Source organism: Passer montanus, unplaced genomic scaffold (assembly GCF_014805655.1).
Source record: "Passer montanus isolate IOZ18808 unplaced genomic scaffold, ASM1480565v1 scaffold62, whole genome shotgun sequence".
NCBI lineage: Eukaryota > Metazoa > Chordata > Aves > Passeriformes > Passeridae > Passer > Passer montanus.
The window spans coordinates 1,107,390-1,129,591 of NW_024371260.1; the positions used below are offsets into that span (position 1 = coordinate 1,107,390).

Below are 22,202 nucleotides of genomic sequence, written 5' to 3' on the forward strand. Positions count from 1 at the left end.
GCGGCCGCGCCGCGGGGGGAAGCGGCGGCCCGCAGCATCCCCCGGCTCGGGCCGTGGCCGCCCCGGAGCCGTGAGTACCGCCCGGGGCACGGCCCTGCCGCCCGCACCTCCTCTGCTCTTCCTCTTCCTCTTCCTCCTCTCCCTCCCGCTGTCCCTCTTCCCGCAGGGCCGGGGCGCTCGGACCCGCGGGAGGAGGGGGAGCGGAGGGGTAACGGGATGGGGGCACACCGGAGGGGTAACGGGGATGATGGGGACCCCCGGAGGGGTAACGGGATGGGGGCACACCGGAGGGGTAACGGGGATGATGGGGACCCCCGGAGGGGTAACGGGATGGGGGCACAGTCACCGGGGATGCTGGGGACCCCCGGGGGAGCTGCCGCTCCATCCCTCCCGGCGCATCCCTCCTCGGTGAGAAGTTTGCTTTCGGGGTGCCACGCAGCACCACCGGGGTGGGGTGGGGGGAACCAGCGGCGCCGCTCCCCAAGGTTTTGGCCCAGCTGGGGTGGTTCCCAAATGTTTGCAGGGGTTGGGAACGGCCCGTGCCCTTCCCAGCCTGTCTCTGCACCGCGGCACCACCGGGCCGGCAGCATCCCTGTGCCCTGGGGGCTCGGGCTGGCAGCTGAAGGGCACCGGGAGAAGCTTTTCTGGGCTTTTCCAAGCTTTTTTGGTGGCCTCTGCAGCGGCTGCCAGGGCAGAGGGCTCTCCTTGAGCCACGGCATCGCTGCTGGAGCTGGAGCTGGGGCTGGAGCTGGAGCTGGAGCTGGAGCTGGAGCTGGAGCTGGGGCTGGAGCTGGGGCTGGGGCTGGGGCTGGGGCTGGGGCTGGAGCTGGAGCTGGAGCTGGAGCTGCTCCCGGCCAGGCTGGCAGCTGGGCTGGTTCTGCTGCCTGAGCAAACGCCTCCCTCTCCGGGGAACACAGCCCTGCACTCGGCAGGAAGGACAGGGTGGCTGTCCTGGCTGTCCCTGGCTGTCCCTTTGTGCCAGCCCGCAGCAGCAGTGGCCTTGCTTTGGTGGCTCTCTGCAGGATGCCAGCTCTGCTGTGGCTCCCTGCTGTCCCACAGCATCATCCCGGGGGGCTCTGCGTTGCTGGAGGTGATTCAGCAACACGTGGATGTTTGTGGGTGCCTTTAGCACCCCGAGGTGCTGGTTGCTTCCAGGGCCGGTGTTTTGGGGCTCAGTGACCCCTCAGTGCCCAGGGGCCTTTTGGTTTTCATCCCTGCATGCCAGCCCTCTGTGCAATCCCCTCCCTCTGCACCCCGAGTTTCTCTCCCGGCCCGTGAACATCTGCTGGCAATCCTTTATTGAGCACAGCACTGAGTAAGACTCGGGGAGATGTTGGGTGTAGAGCTCCGAGTTTCCTTCCTGAGCGCTGAGTGATTAATGAATCACAGCAAAGAGCAGCTCATTCAGAGCACACCAGGAGCTGGCAGGCGGAGCGGGCACCTGCTCTCTTGGCTCGGCAGCCCAGCATCCCAAGGGAGCTGCTCCCCAGCATCTCGGGGAGCTGGGATGCTCCCCGTGCCCGCTGCCAGCCGAGGGCAGCTCCGGGGGTGGCACTGGCACGGCTTTGTTCTGCCAGCACACACAGCAGCCATCTGCCCCGCTGCCTCGGCCAGCCTGGCTCTCTGGAGCGGTGTGGAACTCAGAGCAGGCTGGAGGTGTGCTGGGAGCCTGCTCGGGGCCCTGCTTTGCTGCATTTCAGCCTCAGCAGCTCCAGAGCAGCCCCGCTGGAGTCCCGGTGCTGCCTCCTGGACCTGCTCCAGAGCCTGGGCTTGGGAGGCTCCATCTGCTCTGCCTGGCCTGCTGCAACCACCCCTGAGGGATGTGGCTCCTCAGGGCAGGAATCTGAGCTCCTCCAGCTGCACTTCCCGAGGTCTGGGACCTGCTGGCCTTGGCAGGCCCCGTTGTGCCAGGGAGCTCAAGGCCGTGGTGTCGCATGCTCCTCACAGCTCAGCGTCTGGGGACGTGGCCTGGCTGCTTGCTGCCAGAAGGTGGGAGGGAATCCTTTTGTTTCCTGGCTTGGAAGGACTTTCCCAGCGCTCCACAGAAGCTCAGAGCTTGCTGAGAGCAGGAGGGCAGAGCTGGGCTGGCAGAGAGGGGCTGCAGGGGGCTTTGGGAGCCATCCCTGGCCGTGGTGTGACAGGGCTGAGCCTGGCACTGCCCGCTGGTGACACTGCTTTGGAGAGGCAGCAGAATGGCTTCGTGGAAGATCTGTGATCACAGAATGGCATCTGTGGAAGGTCTCCCTGCCTGTTTGCAGCCAGCAGATCCGGGTGCTTCTTCCTGCTTTCCCTGCTGCTGCTGCCTCGTGTCACGGAGTTATCCTTCCCTGTAGTGGTGTCTCCCCAAACTCAGCACTGTGCTGTGACACCAGGGCCCTGCTGGGCAGGGGTGGCCCGCTCTGAGCTGGCCCACTGTCACCTGGAGCCACCAGCAGCTGGCACCTGAGCTGGCACAGTCCCTGCTGGGACCCGGGATGCTGCAGAGGGGGAGCAGGGCTGGGGGGCAGGAGTGTGGCTGTGCCCAGCTCAGGTGCCTGAGCGCTCTCCCCTCGTGTTAACTGTCTGAAGAACGAGCTGGGGACAGAGATTCTGGCACAGGGTGGGCAGTGCACCCGGGCTGGGCCTGGCCCTGCTGCCTGGGCAGGGCTCTGGCTGTGTGTGCCCAGGCTGGCACTGCCCGTGCCATGGACCAGCACGGGATGTGGCAGAGCTCCTCTGCTGGGGACACTGGGAAGGGGAATCAGGACGTGACCCACATTTGCAGCTCCTCTCAGAGCCACAGGGCTCGTTCTGCTCAGCTCCTGGTGTGCTTTGTGCTGGGCTCTGAGCTGCAGTGTAACCCCGGAGCAGCTGGGGACCTGCACGTTCTGCTGAGCATCTCAAGGCAGGAATCCATGCCCACTCCTTGCTCCTCCCCAACCCGGGGGTTCAGCAGCCCCAAACCTCCTCCAGTCCTGCCCCTCACGACCAATTACTTGAAAACGACCCAAATATTGGCACAGATGCCTCGGAATCCCTCAAGCATGGAGCTTTGGAGCTGCAAAACAGGGGAGACAAAAGCTGAGTTGGGAGGTGGCTGAAGGAAGAGCTGCTGCCTGTGGGAGGTCAGGACACGGCTGTGGGCACCGAGATGAGGATGATGAGGCTGCCCTTCATCCCTGTGATACATGGGAATGCCCCAGGGCTTTGAGCCTTACCTCGTGCTCCCTCCTCTCACTTTTTGGGGTGACTGAGAGCGGCTTGGAGCCTCCAAACAAAACTCCCCAGGGAATAACGAGGAGCTGGGCTTTAATTAGAGATTGGTGTGTGCAGTGAGAGCCCAGGGAGGGGCTGGGGGGCTGTGCCCGGGTCAGGGTGCTGAGAGCCCTTCCTGCCTGGAGGCAGCACTGCCTCTGTGCCTGGAGCTGGCAGCGGAGTGCAGCTTTTCCCTGTCCTCCCCACCCCCTTGCGAGGCTCCACATCCTCCCTGGCAGCTTGTCACTTCTCTGCAGATGTCTAGACAGGAGGATTCAGTGCGTGTCAGCTCTGCCTAATTCATTAAAAATAAATAAATAAGGAAAGAAAGAAGCCCCGGCCCTCCTGGGAGCTGGGGAGTCTCAGCCCTGCAGCCTCAGCTGTGCTGCCCTGCCCTGCCCTGGGGCTCCCTGGCACCAGAGCCATTCCAGGCAGCTGCAGGGGCAGCAGGGGCATGGGGAATGGAGGAGAGGAGGTTGGGAGGGGGTTTTAGGGCCGGGCTGTGCTCCTTGTCCCTGCATTTGTGTGTTCTCGTGTCCCCACCGAGCGGTGCCAGCTCCCCTGGCACTGCCAGCTCCCCAATTCCTGCCCCCCTGAGGGCAGGGCTGGTTCCAGCAGGCACAGCTCCCTCACTGCCACTCTTCATCCAAAATCTCAGCCCTGACCTCTGCACAGGGGCAAAACTGCCGTGGGGAGCATGGGGATCTGCAGCCAGAGCATCCCCTGCAGCTCAGAGCATCCCCTGCAGCCAGAGCATCCCCTGCAGCCAGAGCATCCCCTGCAGCCAGAGCAGCTCCCTGCCTCTGCCCTTGGCACTGCTGCTGAGCTGTGCCAGGCTGAGCTGTGCCAGGCTGAGCTGTCCCAGGCTGAGCTGTCCCAGGCTGATCTCTCCCAGGTTAAGCTCTCCCAGGCTGATCTCTCCTAGGCTGAGCCGTGCCAGGCTGAGCTGTGCCAGGCTGATCTCTCCCAGGCTGATCTGTCCCAGGCTGATCTCTCCCAGGCTGAGCTGTGCCCGGCTGATCTCTCCCAGGCTGAGCCGTGCCAGGCTGATCTCTCCCAGGCTGATCTGTCCCAGGCTGATCTCTCCCAGTCTGAGCTGTGCCAGGCTGATCTCTCCCAGGCTGAGCCGTGCCAGGCTGAGCTCACAGTGAAGCTGTGTGAGCTGGAGTGTGTCCGTGCCTCTGGGAGCTCCCTGGGTGCAGGCTGAGGAAGGGCTGACCCCAGAGCGTTTGATTTTCTGTGCCAGTGGCACTGATGTGACACGTCCTGGTGGGGACAGCTCCTGGGTTTAGTGCCCGCTTTGCATCTGCCTCCTGCACAGGCACAGCTGAATGGACCCATCCTCCCTGCTTGTGTTCCTTGAGGGGAAGGCAGCAGGAGAGGTGGGAATGCAATTTATTTTGGCCCTCTGGAAGAAGCAATCATTTGGGATTTCTGGGTTTGAGGGGTAAGGGCAGGGCAGATCTGCTGTAGCTGTGAAAACAGCCCTGGCACTTGATTATTGATCAATAAAAAACGCTGCTCCGCTGTGACCCTCTCCCTGCCCAGGGATCCAAGCTTCTGCTCCATCCCAGGGGGAGTTTGGCTGTGCCATTTGGGGGGCACTGCCCTGGGAGGGGGCCTGTCCCCACGGTGCCACCTTGCAGAGCTGTTTGTGCTGCTCGAGCTGAGTGCCACTGAGGGCTCTGTGCCTTCCCCAGAGGCAGCACTCGTGTGGGAGCTGCAGAGCTGTGCACAAACAGCTGATTTTCCGTGGCACAAAGGGATGGGGACACACGGAGGGGATGGATTGGAGCCCGAGGGCGTGGGGGCTGTCCCCTGTCCCCACCATCTGAGCAGCTGCACAGGATGTGGCCCTGCTGCCTCCCAGCCCTCCTGCCAGACACACAATCCCCATCCAGGCTGCCAACAAAAAGCTATTCTCCAGGGCCTTCCTGGGGAAAGGGCAGCCTCAGAACTCCTCCCTGGAGGATGCTCTGTTCCCTGTTTATTGCTCAGCACACTTCTTTTCACTCCCAGCAAAATATGGTTTTTTTTGTGTGGAGAGAACAGGCCTCCCTTTGGGCAGGGATCATTTGCATTAATTAACAGAGCTGTTATGCATGGCCACGCTCTGGCGCAGAGAAGCCAAACAAATGCCTCCTTTTTTTTTCTTTTTGTTTTTTTGGGGGGGTTTCTCTTCTGTGCCACAACCTCAGAGTTATCCCAGGGGAGGCAGCACATCCGTCCCAGCCCGTGGGAGGGTGACACTGCCCATGGGGCTGGCAGGAGGGTGAGACCTCCTCAGGGAGCCCGGAGCCAAAAAATCCCCAAGCAGAGCTGGCTCAGGCTGCCAGGACTGTGCCCTGGGTTGGCGACAGCCGTGGAGCACGGTGGCACTGCAGTGGCTGGGGTGGCACCTCCCTCTTGTCCTGCTGGGCCGTGTCACAGGCTGGGTGACACCGTGGTGGTGTCACAGCCCAGGGTGGGTGGCACAGCCCCGTGCCAGCCCTGGGGACCACAGGGACAGGGCACTGAGCTCTGCCTCCTGGCCATGGGGGCCACTGTGTCCCCAGGACAGTGTCACCCTTGTCACTCACCCAGGGCCACAGTGACTCGTGGCAGGGCTGGAAGTGAGCCCAGCGCTTCCAACTCTTTGGAATTCCCCCCCAAAGCCTCCAGCAGCACCCCCAGCCTGCTGTGCCCTCTGGGTGCTGCCCCAGGGTGCCAAACAGATCCCCAGGAGCAGCAATGCAACCTTGTCCCAGCTGTGTCCTGCCTGTCCCCCTCCTGAGCCCAACCCTGCCCCTCTGGAGCCCAACCCTGCCCCTCTGGAACCCAACCCTGCCCCTCTGAACCCAACCCTGCCCCTCTGAACCCAACCCTGCCCCTCTGGAGGCAGGCAGGGATGTGAATAACAAAACCCCTCCTTTCTGTGAGCATCTCAGCCAGCAGAGGGGAATTAGGAGGTGAATTAGGAGGTGAATTAGGAGATGAATTAGGAGATGAATTAGGAGGTGAATTAGGAGGTGAATTAGGAGGTGAATTAGGAGATGAATTAGGAGAGGAATTCGGAGATGGGCTGTCCCGGGGATGCTGCAGCTTCCCAAATGGGATGTGCAGGACAGGACCACCCTCCCGGGCTCCTCCCCGCTGCCGAGGGCAGGGTGGCATCCTGCTGTCCCTGCTGGGAGGCAGCAGCAGGCCCTGCCTCTGGGGAGCAGGCACCTCGTGGCACGGGCGATGCCAGCCGCAAAGGGCATCGCAGGCTTCTCCCCGCCCAGGAAACGTGTTTATTCATCTCTCCATCCTCCCCCAGACTCTCGTAGCGCTACAACTGCTCCTTAAAAAGGCAGGAGCGGGCTGCCAGCGTGGCTGAGCAGGCACAGGATGCTGCCTTGCTATTTTTAGGCTCAGCAGGGCTGCTGTGGAGGTGGCAGCAGCGGGGGCTCAGGGGATTCTCTCGCCGCAGGGATGCAGGTTGGGTTCAAGCTGTTTTCTCCCTGCTGCTGCCTCCCCCTCCTTCCTCCTGCTGCTCAGTCATCCCCTCCTCACCCCCCAGCTCTGGGGGCTGCTGGCACAGAGGCAGCCAAAGGCCTTTTGGAGCAGCCTGGATGCAAAGAGCAGCAGGGGGAGGGAATCTCTGCATGAATAAATGTTCCTTGATCAGGCAGGTTTTGTTTTCCTAGAAGCACAGAATGGTTTGGGGTGGGAGGGAGTGTAAAAATCATCTGGTTTCGTGGGCAGGGACATCTTCCACCGTGCCAGGGTCCTCTGAGCTCCATCCAGCCTGGTCTGGGATCCAGGGGCAGCCACGGCTTCTCTGGAAAATCCATTGCAGGGCCTCCCCACCCTCAGAGGGAAGAATTCCTTCCCCATATTGAGCGTGAATTTCCCCTCTTTGTTTGAACCTAATGACATTTCCCCGGCAGGGCCTGGTCAGACTGTCAGGGTCTCTGTCAGCACAGGGTGCTTGAGCTGTGGTGGCTCCCACAGGGATCACCCAGGGCTAAGCCTGCGTTGATGCCTTAAGTTTAGCTTTCACATTTTCCACACTCTGTACTGCATTGGGATATAACTCTGAGCTTCATACAAAGTGTCAGCAGTTCTCCTCACAGCTCAGTCACACAAAATCCTTTCCAGCCCCAGAACCAAGGACACCGCTGCAGCTCCAGCCCCAAAAAATGCAAACAACAGGGAATGGAGGAGAGCAACCTGGGAGGGACACTCTGTACTGCATTGGGATATAACTCTGAGCTTCATACAAAGTGTCAGCAGTTCTCCTCACAGCTCAGTCACACAAAATCCTTTCCAGCCCCAGAACCAAGGACACCGCTGCAGCTCCAGCCCCAAAAAATGCAAACAACAGGGAATGGAGGAGAGCAACCTGGGAGGGTGGGACTGCATCACTGGAGCTGGAACTGGACAGTGAACCCCAGTGTGGAAACGGACCAAAACTGATCAAAGTGTGAAAACTCGTGACCCATTGTCCATCTTAGATTTATCTTGAGTCCACCTTGGGTCCACCTTGGGTCTGTCTTGGATCCATCTTGAATGCATCTTGGGTCCACCTTGAATCCATCTTGGCTCCATCTTGGCCTCATCTTGGGTCCACCTTGGGTCCACCTTGGGTCCACCTTGGGTGTAGCCTCAGCCAGTCTCTAGCAGTGCCCAGGGTGAATCCTTTGAAGGCCATTCACAACATCCCCAGTTACCCCTGTCCCCCTGTGTTCCGTGCCACCTCCTGAGCCTAACCCTGTGTTTATTTCCCCCTGGCAGAGGCGGTGGGAGGGGGCTGCCCCCTTCGCTGCCCGCCGCAGCCATGGAGGGGGGAGTGCAGCTGCTCAACCGGGACGGGCACAGCATCTCCCACAACTCCAAGCGCCACTACCACGACGCCTTCGTGTGCATGAACCGCATGAGGCAGCGGGGGCTGCTCTGCGACATCGTCCTGCACGTGGCCACCAAGGAGATCAAGGCCCACAAGGTGGTGCTGGCGTCGTGCAGCCCCTACTTCCACGCCATGTTCACAAGCAAGTAGAGTCCTCTCTTCCCCAGGGACAGGCTGGCGGCTCTCCCCTCTCCAAATCCCCTCCCTGGCAATTCTTCCCTCTCCAAATGCCTTCCCTGGCAGATCTCCCCTCTCCAAATCCCTTCCCTGCTCTGTCGCCCTCCCCGTTCTCACTGCTCTGCCCTTTCATGTGTCGTTTCTGTGAGTAAGAGCAGGAATATTCCTCATTTCGCTGCCTTCCCTGAGTCCCTTTGCCCGTGTGCAGGATTCTGGTGTCCCCCTCCTGCACAGGATCCTGTCCTCTGTCCTGCAGACCTGGCCCCCAGTCCTTAGAGCTGGGCAGGAAACCTTCCAGAAACAAACCCCTTGTACCACGCATGGTTTAATCCTCCCTTTCCCTCCCTTCCCTGATTCCCTTTGCCCACAGCTCCCTGCACAGGATCCTGGTGCTTCTTCTCCTGTCCTGGCCCCCAATTCCTTCAGCTTCCCCCTGCTAAGAGCTGGGCAGAAAACCTCCCTGGGCTGTGGTGTGGAGGTGGATGCAGCTCATTCCATGCATGGTTAAATCCTACTCCCTTCCCTGATTCCTTGTGTCCTCAGCTCCCTGCCTGGGATCCTGATGTCCCTCCCTGCCAGGATCCTGCTGTCCCTCTCTGCCCAGGATCCTGCTGTCCCTCCCTGCCCAGGATCCTGCTGTCCCTCCCTGCCCAGGATCCTGGTGTCCCTCCCTGCCCAGGATCCTGATGTCCCTCTCTGCCCAGGATCCTGGTGTCCCTCCCTGCCAGGATCCTGGTGTCCCTCTCTGCCCAGGATCCTGGTGTCCCTCTCTGCCCAGGATCCTGATGTCCCTCTCTGCCCAGGATCCCGCTGTCCCTCCCTGCCCAGGATCCTGATGTCCCTCTCTGCCCAGGATCCTGCTGTCCCTCCCTGCCCAGGATCCTGGTGTCCCTCCCTGCCAGGATCCTGCTGTCCCTCCCTGCCCAGGATCCTGGTGTCCCTCCCTGCCAGGATCCTAGTGTCCCTCCTCCAGTCCTGATCCCCATTCCCCAGAGCTGGACAGAAAACCTCCCTGGGTTGGATGCAGCTCGTTCCACGCATCCTCCTGGGGGGAAACAGCCCTGCTGGGGGTTTTTTGTTCATTTTTGGTGTCCTTTGCCCCAGATGAGATGAGTGAGAGCCGCCAGACCCATGTGACACTGCATGACATCGACCCGCAGGCGCTGGAGCAGCTGGTGCAGTACGCCTACACGGCTGAGATCGTGGTGGGAGAGGGGAATGTGCAGGTAGGAGCTGTTCCCCACATCCCCCTTCTCCACAAAGCTCTTCTGCAGCACACTTTCCTCCCGGGCACTCCTGTCTCCTCCTGCTCAGCACTGCCAGCTGCTCCTGTGGTGGCAGCTGGGTCTGGCAGTGGGCAGGGAGTTTAGCTGCTTCCCTTCCCAGAGGTGGCTCCTCAAAGCTCTGTGCAGTTCCCAGCCCTGCTCCTGAGCACCTGCCATCCTCCTGGCCCTGGGGGGTGTTACAGGTGTCCTTCCCAGCTGTTCTTCACCTTAGAAACCACAAATGCTCTGTCCTTTCTGTGCTTCTGTGCCTGGAGGTGCTCACTAAACCTGCTCTGCTCGTGCCTCGCAGTGGGACGAGGGTGAAAATCGTTTCCTTGCCCTGGAAACTCCCTTTTCCCCCATTCTTTTCCACTGTGCCAGACCCTTCTTCCTGCTGCCAGCCTGCTTCAGCTCAATGGTGTGCGGGACGCTTGCTGCAAGTTCCTGCTCAGCCAGCTGGACCCCTCCAACTGCCTGGGCATCCGGGGCTTTGCTGACACCCACTCCTGCAGCGACCTCCTCAAGTCTGCCCACAAGTACGTCCTCCAGCACTTCGTGGAGGTGTCCAAGACAGAGGAGTTCATGCTGCTGCCCCTAAAGCAGGTGAGGCCCCGCTGGCAGCGTGCAGGTCTGGGTGCAGCAAAGCTTGTCCTGCTCTGTCTGCGAGGGAAAAGCCTGAGGGATGTGCACTGAGGGATTTGGGGTTTGGCAGGGGGTGTAGCCACGTTCTGGGCTTTGGCCCCACTCTGTTCAGGATGTGGGAAGAGCTCTGTCAGCAGGCTGAATCCCACGGGAAGTAAGGATAGGAGGGTAGGACGGGGTCATTGTGGTCACTGGTGCTCGCCACGTGAGCTCTGAGCACACTGCCCTGGCTCTGGGAGCACAGCCCAGGGAATGGGTGCTGGCTGCCCTGGGCACGTGGCTGGGATGTTTAAATCAGCTCAGCTAATCTTTCTTGCTGGTCATCATGTGTGCCAGTGTGGCCCTGGCCCATCTCCCTGGGCAGGAGCAATTCCCAGTCCTTGCCCTGCATCACCTGTGTGGATCAGGATCAGGATCAGACCCCTCACCCATCCTGGGGCAGTGGGAGGGTGACAATGAGGGGAGGGTCCACATCTCCCCCTGCTGCAGCTCTGCAGCCCTTGGCAGGTGAAGGGACAGTTCTGGAGCAGCCAGGGCTGCTGGGTCTGTCCCAGGAAATATGGAAGGGACAAATGCCAGCAGAGTCATCTCCCTGCTGCCACTGCCAGTGACATCAGGGAGGATTGTCAGGCATTGCAGCAGCCTCAGCCACAGTGGGGGGAAGAGCAGGGAGGGTGGTCAGAGCCGTCCCCACAAAGCTGCACCCGCTGCTCTTGGAGCACCTGGTTGATGTTTGGAACCCCCAGCGTGTCCGGGAGGCAGAGCTCTGCCTCTGGCACTGCTGCTCCACCGCGCTGGGAGCTGGGAATGCCTCCTTTCCTGCCAGTCCTCACCAAGCAGCACTGCCCTCCCCACCCCGCCCTGCAGGTGCTGGACCTCATCTCCAGCGACAGCCTCAACGTGCCCTCGGAGGAGGAGGTGTACAGGGCTGTGCTCAGCTGGGTCAAACACGACGTGGACAGCAGGAGACAGCACGTGCCCAGGGTGAGCCTGCTGGGAAGGGGCTGAGACTGCTGGGGGCGGCGAGGGGGTGCTGGAAAAGGGGGACAGTGGGCTGGGAAAGGGAGAGGGGGTGCTGGGAAAGGGAGAGAGTGGGCTGGGAAAGAGGTGAGAGTGCTGGGAAGGGGGCTGGTTGTGCCCACCCTCTCCAAGTGCCTGGGCTGGGTGGGCACGTGGCTGGAGGAAGCTGCAGGAAATGCAGGTCCCTGTCCTACCACTTCCAGTCCAGGTTGGAAGGGACCTTAAATCCCATCACATTCCACCCCCTGCCATGGCCAGGGACACCTTCCACTAGCCCAGGCTGCTCCAGCCTGGCATTGAACACTTCCAGAGATGGGGCAGCCCCAGGGCAGCCTGTGCCACGCTCTGAGTAAAGAATTTCTCCCTGATCTCAACCTGTCCCCTTCAGTTCCCCCTGAAAGAAGTTCTCCCTGATCTCAACCTGTCCCCCTTCAGTTCCCCCTGAAAGAGGTTCTCCCTGATCTCAACCTGTCCCCCTTCAGTTCCCCCTGAAAGAAGTTCTCCCTGATCTCAGCCTGTCCCCCTTCAGTTCCCTGCCCCACTCCCGTGTCCCAAGCGTGCTCTGCTGTCCCCCCAGCTCATGAAGTGCGTGCGGCTGCCTCTGCTGAGCCGGGATTTCCTCATGAGCAACGTGGACACGGAGCTGCTGGTGCGGCACCACTCGGAGTGCAAGGACCTGCTGATCGAGGCCCTCAAGTACCACCTGATGCCCGAGCAGAGAGGGGTGCTGGGCAACAGCCGGACGCGGCCGCGGCGCTGCGAGGGGGCCAGCACCGTGCTCTTCGCCGTGGGTAAGGCCCTGCCGCCCCCAGCCCCGACTCCCCGCCCCGGCCCGGGGGGGTTTGGGCTGTGTTTGCTCCCCTCGCCCTCCCCGAGCAGGTGGAGGGAGCCTGTTTGCCATCCACGGCGACTGCGAGGCCTACGACACGCGCACGGACCGCTGGCACATGGTGGCCTCCATGTCCACGCGCCGGGCCCGCGTGGGCGTCGCGGCCATCGGGAACAAGCTCTACGCCGTGGGAGGGTAAGGGGGCACGGGGAGGGGGCACGGGGCTGTGCTGGGAGCACGGATGGGCAGTGTGATCCCAGATCTCTGGGGGGCACGGGGAGGGTGAGGCTGGCACGGGGCTGATCTGGGAGCACGGATGGGCATCGTGATTCCAGATCTCTGGGGGGCACAGGGAGACTGGCATGGGGCTGTACTAGAAACACAGATGGACAGTGTGATTCGGAATCTCTGGGGGGCACAGGCAGGGTGGCACGGGGCTGATCCAGGAGCACGGATGGGCAGTGTGATCCAGGATCTCTGGGGGGCACGGAGCTGATCCAGGAGCACGGATGGGCAGTGTGATCCAGATTCTCTGGGGGGCATGGGGAGGCTGGCACAGGGCTGCTCTGGGTGTACAGATGGGCAGCATGATCCAGGATCTCTGGGGGGAATAGGGAGACTGGCACGGGGCTGATCTAGGAGCACGGATGGGCAGGGTGATCCCAAATCTCTGCAGGGTGCAGGGAGGCTGAAGCTGGCACTGGGCTGCACTGGGAGCAAGGATGGGCAGTGTGATCTGGGATCTCTGGGGTCACGGGGAGAGTGGCACGGATGGGCAGCATGATCCAGGATCTCTGGGGGGCACGGGGCTGTGCTGGGAGCACGGATGGGCAGTGTGACCCCAGATCTCTGGGGTGGCCATGGAAAAGCCCCTTCCCTGCGCACAGGGATCTCTGTGCCCCTGGCATGGCTCCTGCCAACTGCTGCTGTGCTCTCTGAGCCAGGCAGCTGAGATTCCTCCTGGCAGCTGTGGGAGAGTGGGGAGGAGAGAAGTGAGGTCCCCCCAAAAGGGTTTTCATGCCAGGAGCTGCGTGGCCAGAGCAGGACTGACCCCACAGAAGTGGCCTGGCAGGGATGTGTGGGGAAATGCCCCATGGGCATTCCTCATGGGCAATGCCCCCTCCTGAACTGGGGCACTGCCCTCCTGTTTCCCTTAGGATGCCAGACTGGTTTGGGTTGGAGCCTCAAAGCTCATCTCATCCCACCCATCACCCCTTCCACCATCCCATGCTCCAAACCCCGTCCAGCTGGGACACTTCCAGGGATCCAGGGGCAGCCACAGCCTCTCTGAGCAGCCTCTTCTCTCCCCCTCTGTCCCTGCAGCTACGATGGGACCTCTGACCTGGCCACGGTGGAGTCCTACGATCCTGTCACCAATTCCTGGCAGCCCGAGGTGTCCATGGGCACCAGGAGGAGCTGCCTGGGTGTGGCAGCCCTCCACGGGCTCCTCTACGCTGCCGGGGGGTACGATGGGGCCTCGTGCCTCAACAGGTAGGGATTGCCTTGCTCCAGCCCTCCCTGCTGCTGCATGCACTGTCCTGGAGCTGGGAGCCCTGCTCCTGACCCTCCAGTAGACGTTTTGCAACTCGGCTCCTTCTTCCAGTGGGAAAAAATCCCCACTTTGTAGCCCTGTGCCCCAACAGAACCCAGCCTGTCAGCTCCTCCTTTTCCCCCGTCTCTCCCCAGCTCCCATGGGAGCTGCCCCATGTCCAAGAGCTTTGACCTGGCCTTTTCCAGTGTCCCACCTTCTGTCCCTGTGTCCCTGCAGTGCAGAGAGGTACGACCCCCTGACGGGCACCTGGACGTCCATCGCTGCCATGAGCACCCGGAGGCGCTACGTCCGCGTGGCCACGCTGGGTGGGTGCTGCAGGGGGGCTGGGGGGTCCTGGGCAGGCTCCCCTGCACTGCTGAGGGTTCTTTTTGCTGCTCTGCTCCAGTTCCTGCCCCCTCACCACGTCCTGTGTGCTCCCTGCCTTCTCAGGCTCCCTGACACCTGGGGTTCATCACACCCTGGAGGATCCACAAATTGTTCCCTTCTGCTTTGGAGCGGGGGGCTGCCTGTGGGGGATCCCCTGTCCCCGGAGAGGAAGGGACAGCCTGATCAGTCCTTCACTGTGGAAGCAGGACAGTCCTTTCAGCGATGGTCCCAGCCCCACTCTCACCCCGGCAGGAGCTGGATCTCCCTGGGGATGCTGCCCAGTGTCCCCGTGCCTGTCCCCTGCCCTGCTCTCTGCTTTCAGCTCTCGCTGCTGACTCAGAGCTCCCCTCCATCCCCAGCTCCTTCTGAGCCTGCCACAGCCGATCCTGCTAAAAATCTCCACCCTCTGCAGGAAAGTACTGAAAATACCCCGGGGCTCCGGCAGGGAGCACTGTGTGAGGAGGTCAAGGAGCAGCAGCAGCAGGAGCTCTCGGGGAGGCTTTGCAGATGAATGTTTCACACCACTGATGAATATTTCACACCACTCCTGCTGGAAGGGCAGGGAGCAGGGCTGGCCATACTGGGAGGAGCTGCCCGGGGCAGGGGAGGCTCAGCCTGGACCTGTGTGGGCACCTCCAGAGTGGCACCTGTGGTGTTGTGAGTGGCTGTACTGGGACAGGGACGTGTCTTTAGCTCATGCCTGTGCCTCTGTCTTTGCAGAAGGCAACCTCTATGCAGTTGGGGGCTACGACAGCTCATCACACTTAGCCACGGTGGAGAAGTACGAGCCCCAGGTAAATTTGGGTGGGAGATTTGGGTGACTCTTGTGCTTCTCCCCTCTTCAGGAAGGCCTTACCCACCGTGCCTGGCTGTGAGATGAAGGGGGATCAGCAGGGACAGGGCATCCAGGGTGCAGTCCTGAGCAGAGTGACCCAAAGCTGCTCTGTGAGAGCTCTCTGTGAGGTTTTGGCCACCAGAACAGCCCCTGGCCCCGCTGCCCGTGGTTCTGTGGGCAGCAGGGATCCTGTCCGTGCCCTGAGCTCTTCCCAGCTCCCAGCTGAGCTCCTGCTGGCTGCACAGCCAGCGTGGTGAGCAGGGAGTGTGCCAGCCTGGGGACACGTGTTGTGCCCAGGGGCACAGCTCTGCTGCAGCAGAAAGATCAAACAGAAAGTCCCGGAGGCTCTTCGTGAGCTGCAAAGCCCCAGCTGCACTCACACCAATTGGAAATAGATACAGCTCAATCCCCGGGGCTGGCTGCCATTCAGCTGGGGCACAACTGGTGGCCTGGCACGGGGATCTCTGTGCCCCCGGCATGGCTCCTGCCAGCTGCTGCTGTGCTCTCTGAGCCAGGCAGCTGAGATTCCTCCTGGCAACTGCGGGACAGAGGGGAGGAGAGAAGTGAGGTCCCCCCAAAAGGGTTTTCATGCCAGGAGCTGCGTGGCCAGAGCAGCACTGAGCCCACAGAAGCGACGTGGCAGGGATGTGTGGGGAAAGCCCCGTGGGGTGGCTGATGGGTTCCCTGTCCCCAGATCAACACCTGGAGCCCCATTGCCAACATGCTGAGCCGCAGGAGCAGCGCGGGCGTGGCCGTGCTCGAGGGGATGCTCTACGTGGCTGGTGGCAATGATGGCACCAGTTGCCTTAACTCCGTGGAGCGCTACAACCCCAAATCCAACACCTGGGAGAGCGTGGCCCCCATGAACATCCGCAGGTAAGGGGCTGTGCCCCTCTGCAGCCTCAGCTGCTGCAGCAGGAGCGGGGATCTCACCTCGTGGTGCCACAAAACACAGGCACATCACGGGGTTTTAGGGTTTGTGGCTGGCTCAGCACGCTCCTGCTGTGCTGAGAGGGATTGGAGGGAGAGTCAGGAGGGCACAGCACGGATGTTCTGCAGAGGGATTTATCCTCAGCAGTTTGTGTGGCCATAAAGAACCAGGGGCTGAGCTGGCTGAGCCCACGGAGGTGCTGCTGGGCTGTGGGAGGAATTAAGGCTTGCAAGTCCGAGCATTTTGGGCTCAGAGGGTTTGGTATTTGATGAGTTTTGGTATTTGATGAGGTTTGGTATTTGATGAGTTTTGGTATTCGATGAGGTTTGGTATTTGATGAGGTTTGGACAAGAGTGTCAGAGTGCAGCGGGAGATCTGTGTCTCAGTGCTGTGCTTTGCCTGTTTGTGCCCCAGCAGTTCATTTCCACTGGGTGTTTGTGGGATGCCAGAGCTCTGGGCAGGTCCCTGCCATGCTGAGCTCCCCCCCAACACCTCCCAGCCTCACCCCTGTGCTCTCTGCTCGCTCCTTGCAGGAGCACCCACGACCTGGTGGCCATGGACGGGTGGCTGTACGCCGTGGGGGGCAACGACGGCAGCTCCAGCCTGAACTCCATCGAGAAGTACAACCCCCGCACCAACAAGTGGGTGGCCGCCTCCTGCATGTTCACCCGCCGCAGCAGCGTGGGGGTGGCCGTGCTGGAGCTGCTCAACTTCCCCCCGCCCTCCTCGCCCACCCTCTCGGTGTCCTCCACGAGCCTTTGACAGCGAGCCCGGCCGTGCCTCGGCCCCGGGGGACAGCGCTGGCACCCGCTCGCTCTGAGCAGGGGGCACAAATGCCAGCCCAGCCCTGCTGCGGGGGCTCTCCCCGCTCTGGGCACACCCTCGGGGTCACCAGGGCCACCAAATGTGCTTCCAGGGCCGGCCCCTCCCTGGAGGGCGAGCAGAGGGGGCTCTCCCTCCGGCCAGACTCATCCAGCATCCCCCCAAAAGCTCCTTGGGGCAAGGGGGAGCCCGAACCATTACTGCTTCTGGGATTGCCGTGCTCCAGCTGTGCCACCGGGCACTGCCAGCCCCGTGGTGGCCCCGGGGGACACGGCCGACGTGCAAGCCCCCTCCTCTGAATGTCACTGTAGCCAAACTCAGCCCAAGCCTGTGTGCACTGCTCCGGACTCTGGGGCCGCTGCCCCGCTCCGAGGGTGTCTCTTTGATGCCTTAACCACAGCGAGAGAAGAAGCCCAGCCCAGGCACAGCCCTGCAGGATGGGGAGGGTCCTGACCCCTCCAGTGCTCCCCTGACCCTCTGGGATCCCAGCTGAGCGTGGCTCTGGCCAGGCAGGTGGCAGCAGGGACCTTGGTGGCATCGCTGCCATGACTGGCCCAGGCTCCAGGGCTGGGACTCTCTGGGAATGGCCTGGCCTGTTTGCTGTTCCCCTCTCTGCAAAGCAGATTCTGGGTTTGTGGAAAGGAATCAGTTCTTGGAAAAAGAACGGTCCAGCCTTCTGAACGAGAAGGATTGCCTGGCATTACTTTTTTGGGTATTAATTTTTTTTATTTGCCTTTTTTTATTTGAACGCTAATATGACTTCATATCCCTTTATTTTTTACACTGCCCTGGTGTTCCCCATCCTCTCTGCTCTCGAGGCAGCAGAAGGGATGCAGTTCCTTTTCTCATTTATTGAGGAGATGATTCCTGTGCCCTGGAAGTTCTCTCTGGATGGGTGGGGTGTGTGCATGTGTGAGATGCCAAAAGCAGCACGGGAGGGACCGTTTCCAATTAGCAACTCCCTGGCAATTAAGCAACCACTTTAATGAACTAAAGCTTGGATGAATTAGCACTGTGAGGCCTGTCCTAGAGCCAGGGCTCCCGTGCTATGGTGTTTTCAGAGTGTGCTGTGTGTGTGAGCCGTGAGCTGAGGCACAGGTCGGGTGCTCTCCACACCACAGAGGAAGGACTCAACCACTGGTACCTCAATCGTGTTCAAATGTAGCATTGCAAAAATGGTCCAACTGTTTGGAACTCGTTCCTTTCTCCTTTTTTCCCCCCCTACTCCCCAGTTCTCACTCACAGAGCTCAGATTTCACTCGTGTGGTACTTGTGGGCCTGAATTTTCAAGTAGATTTCTGCTTCAATTTTCAAGAGATTTCTGCTTTTTAAACTCTTCTGAAAGAGGAGTTTAAAATGAGACAGGGACTCCCCAGCTTCGGATCCTTTTCTTGACAGTCTGATTTCCCCTGGACAGGAGCCTGCAGGTTTTCCAAGCCCACTGGCCTCCCTCACAAGCCCACTCACAGTGCCTCACGTTGTACACCTGGAATTCCCAGCAGCTTCTGGAAACCAGGGCTGCTGCCCCTCCAGCCTCTCCCCAAGGACAGTCTGAGCTGCTCAGGCTGAGGAGGCCTTTTTGCCTTTTGGAACAGCCTCCAAATCTTCTTTTTGTCCCCTTCTGCCTGCCCCAGCCTGTCACAGCTCATCAGCTCTCCCATTTCCCTGTCCTGCAGAGCCTTGTGAGTGTCCAGGCTCTGCAGTTGTCTCCTGGTCCATGTGGGCTGCCCCAGGAAAGTCAGAGCAATCTGCTTTGTTCAAAAAACCGATGAAACCAGTGAAATCTGCTCTGTTTTGTGCATGTGCCTCCACCCAAGTGAGCTCTCAACCCTTTCCATCCCATTCCTGTAACCAACATCAGGATTTCACTCTCCTGCTGGGCTCACATCAAGAGTCCCTGGCTCCAGGGCCCCCTTTGGAGGAGGATCAGCCCAAAAGCCCCATGGAGAGGTGGAAGGGGCTGGTGCTGGGCTTGGCCCGAGGTGCTGAGGAGCTCCGGAGGAGTCAGGAACGAAGGGAGAGTGGAGCCCAGCCAGGAGCTGCTGAGGGGGAAACAGGGCTGGTTTCAAACTAGGAATGAGATGTGGCAGTGGCTCGGCCTCTGCTCCAGCTGGGGCTGCTGCAGAGTGGAGAGGGAGCTGTGCCTTGGGAGCACAACCTGAGGGAAGTGAAAAATGCAGCAGCTGGGGGAATTTTGGTGCCACGTGCCCTTGGCTTCCGTTGGGATCCTCAGCGGCCACACTGCAAATCCTGTGTGGTGCTGTCCTGCTTCCTGAGGAGCAGGGACAGGGCAGAGTGGCTCCTGTCCCCCCTGGCTGGGCCCTGAGCAATATCCCACTGAGCCTGACCCACGGCAAGGAGGGAGCCTCCTGTCTCTGCTGCCCAAACTATGCAGGAAAAGGGCAAAACAATCCCCCAGCATCTTCTGGGGGTCCCGAGCCCCCCGACCCACACTGTGTGGACACGAGGTGTCAGCACCTGCCCTGGGAGATGCCAGGGTGGGATTGCTCCTGGTGCTGCACGTCCCCTGCCGAGGAGGAGGAGGAGGAGAGCTCGGAGGGGACGCGTGTCTGTGTCTGTCTGTCTGTGCGTAGCAACCCTGTCTGAGGGGAGGAGAACAACTCTGTGTGGCTTCCCTGCCAGTTGTAGTCCGTGGTGTCTCACCCAAGATGTTCTTGTCTGAATTCCCAGCAGAGGAGCATCCCCAAGCCGGGGGGCTCCGGGCTCTGGGGTTTTTCCCAGCAGGGCCAGGCAGGAGCCCCTGCCCTGGTTTGGGGGCAGAGGCTCCCTTGGCCTCCCTGCTGGGCACACCTGGTCCAGATCCATGTCCAAGCGTTGTCACTTTGATTTCTCTGTAATTTATCCGACTTTATTTATGTGGAACTCTGTTTCTCTGAATTTTTTGCACTACATGGGACTGGGGAGGGGATACAAGCAATAGAAGCCAACGTGTACAATAAAGACATTTTCTTGGATATCGGATCCTGTCTCGTGCATCCTTCACTGTCCCTTCCCTTCCCTGGCTGGCTCCTGGGGCTGCTCCCAGCCAGGACAGGGATCCCAGGCAGAGGGTGCACTGCTCTGCATCTGCCTGAGCAGCCACGGGAGGTTCAGGTTGTGTCAGGGGAGGGTTTGGGATGGAGATCAGGGAAAGGTTCTTCCCCCAGAGGAAGAACTGCCCAGGCTTCTCAGGGAAGAGGTCCCAGAGCTCCAGAAGCGTTTGCACTATGCTCTCAGGGTGGGGTTGTTGGGGTGTCTGGGCAGGGCCAGACTGCTGTCCCAGCAGGGGAATGCTGAGGCCATTTCAGAGTTTCTGCCCCATGATGGGAATGCTGAGGCCATTTCAGAGCTTTTCCCCCATGATGGGAATGCTGAGGGCATTTCAGAGCTTTTCCCCCATGCTGGGAATGCTGAGGCCATTTCAGAGCTTTTCCCCCAGGATGGGAATGTTGAGGCCATTTCAGAGCTGCTTCCCCCAGGATTGGAATGCTGAGGTCATTTCAGAGTTTCTGCCCCATGATGGGAATGCTGAGGCCATTTCAGAGCTTTTCCCCCATGATGGGAATGCTGAGGCCATTTCAGAGTTTCTGCCCCATGATGGGAATGCTGAGGCCATTTCAGAGTTTCTGCCCCATGATGGGAATGCTGAGGCCATTTCAGAGTTTCTGCCCCATGATGGGAATGCTGAGGGCATTTCAGAGCTTTTCCCCCATGCTGGGAATGCTGAGGCCATTTCAGAGCTTTTCCCCCAGGATGGGAATGTTGAGGCCATTTCAGAGCTGCTTCCCCCAGGAAGGGAATGTTGAGGCCATCTCAGAGCTTTTCCCCCATGATGGGAATGCTGAGGCCATCTCAGGGCCTGCAGGAGCTGCCTGGCACCAGCCCTGAGGCCTGGGGGGAGCCGGAATGCCTGGCCCAGCTGCAGCCCCTCGTGTCCCCATCCTGCTGCTCCTGCTTTGGCTCCTATAAATAACTGAAAGCTCTAAAAGCCTTCCTGGAGTGCAAGGGAGCTGCTGCCCAACCATTCAGGCTCTCCTGGAAGCAGAACCAGGGGCTCTGGGAGAGCTTTGTGCCCTCACGCTGGTGACAGGCCTGTCCTCAGCCATGGTGTAATGCCTTAAGTTTAGCTTTCACATTTTCCACACTCTGTACTGCATTGGGATATAACTCTGAGCTTCATATAAAGTGTCAGCAGTTCTCCTCACAGCTCAGTCACACAAAACAATCCTTTCCAGCCCCAGAACCAAGGACACCGCTGCAGCTTCAGGCCCAAAAAGTGTAAAACAACAGGGAGTGGAGGAGAGCAACCTGGGAGGATGGGACTGTGTAACCTGGAGCTGGAATTGGACAGTGAACCCTAACATGGAAATGGACCAAAACTTATAAAAGTGTGAAAACTCATGACTTGGATCCACCTTGGGTGTAGACCTGGCCAGGCTCTTGTACTACCCAAGTTGTATCCTTTTTAAGGCCTTTTAATAAATCCCCACTTTATTCCTTTAACTCTGTCCAGCCTTTAACTTCCTTTATTTATTTTAAAACCCCCTTTATTCCTTCAACTCTGTCTAGCCTTTAACTTCCTTTATTTATTTTAAAACCCACTTTATTCCTTTAACTCTGTCCAGCCTCTGTTCCAGGTCAGCCTCTCAAGGCACCAGTGCCACCTGGCCCTGCCAGCCCTGCTGGTGTCACTGCTGTCCCAGTGAGCAGACAGGACCTGTGACAGCAGCAGGACATGCAGCAGCAGCAGCAGCAGCACTTGTGCCCCTGCTCTGAGCTGGGAGGTTTTATTTAGAACCAAGTGGAGGAACAGCACGTTTGTGGTCACGGCCTGACCGTGTTAGGCACGGATGCGAGGAGGAATCACACTTTTCTGCAGAACACAGCTGGGGCTGTTTGCTGCAGGGTCTGACACCAGGGCCAGGAGGTGCTGGGCTGTTGCTGTGCTGTTTCCCAGCTGTGCAGAGAGCAGAGAGCAGCCCCTGCCATGAAAATCCTGGAATTTGTGGTAGGGGCCCTCTGGAGGGGTGTTGTGCTGGGCCAGGAAGGGTTAATGGATTCTGGGCACCAAGGGGAGGGGGAAAAGGAGCTGCTTTTAAAGGTCAAAAATGGGGAGAAATTTTATGGCACATCCATTCTCAGCTGCTGTCTCCTGGCAAGTGTGGCCTGACCGTGCAATCTCTTTTTTGGGGAATATTTTGTTACTGCAAGGGTGAAACCACCACAAATGGGAACAGTCCAACACCCCCTGTGCGTCTATCAACCAACCCCAGCTGGATTCCAACAGATTCTCCAGGAAAACCTCCTAAAATAACCTGTAGATTTGTCACACCACAACCTTTTTGGTGTTACTTACACCACTGTTATTTATATTCACTAAATCTGATTTTTTTCCGAACATGCCGTCAATTCAATTAGTTTTGACAAGATCTGATTTCCACAGCCCCGTGTTGATTTGTATTAATTATATTCTCCTCCTGTAACTCTCAAAGTTAATCCAACTCCCTCACAGCTGTTACATCATTTTCCCAGGAATTACTGTCAACTGGCAACCCTATAATTACTGGGGTGGTTTTTTACCCATGGAAACACTGATATCCCTGTTAAATTATGCAATTTCTTTGCAAATTCCATGGTCCTGCAAGACTGAATTGCAACA

The 22,202-nt window shown here is 59.6% G+C and overlaps 1 protein-coding gene across 3 annotated transcripts in view; it reads left to right on the forward strand.

Annotated features, from left to right (window-relative positions):
* The window catches only part of KLHL17 (kelch like family member 17), a 19,754-nt gene extending 257 nt beyond the window's left edge, over positions 1-19,497 (forward strand). Inside the window, exons 2-13 of one of the 3 annotated variants that reach the window (XM_039727794.1) lie at positions 7-70; positions 7,993-8,246; positions 9,386-9,507; positions 9,928-10,149; positions 11,056-11,172; positions 11,786-11,999; positions 12,088-12,232; positions 13,361-13,528; positions 13,806-13,894; positions 14,676-14,749; positions 15,485-15,666; positions 16,255-19,497. In XM_039727794.1, the coding sequence (XP_039583728.1) occupies positions 8,036-8,246; positions 9,386-9,507; positions 9,928-10,149; positions 11,056-11,172; positions 11,786-11,999; positions 12,088-12,232; positions 13,361-13,528; positions 13,806-13,894; positions 14,676-14,749; positions 15,485-15,666; positions 16,255-16,483 (1,773 nt within the window). In that variant the 5' untranslated portion in view covers positions 7-70; positions 7,993-8,035 and the 3' untranslated portion in view covers positions 16,484-19,497. Of the gene's footprint in view, positions 71-7,992; positions 8,247-9,385; positions 9,508-9,927; positions 10,150-11,055; positions 11,173-11,785; positions 12,000-12,087; positions 12,233-13,360; positions 13,529-13,805; positions 13,895-14,675; positions 14,750-15,484; positions 15,667-16,254 lie in introns of those variants that run through there. The other 2 variants (XM_039727793.1, XM_039727792.1) reach the window with 2 other exon arrangements.
* Positions 19,498-22,202: the final 2,705 nt, after the last annotated feature.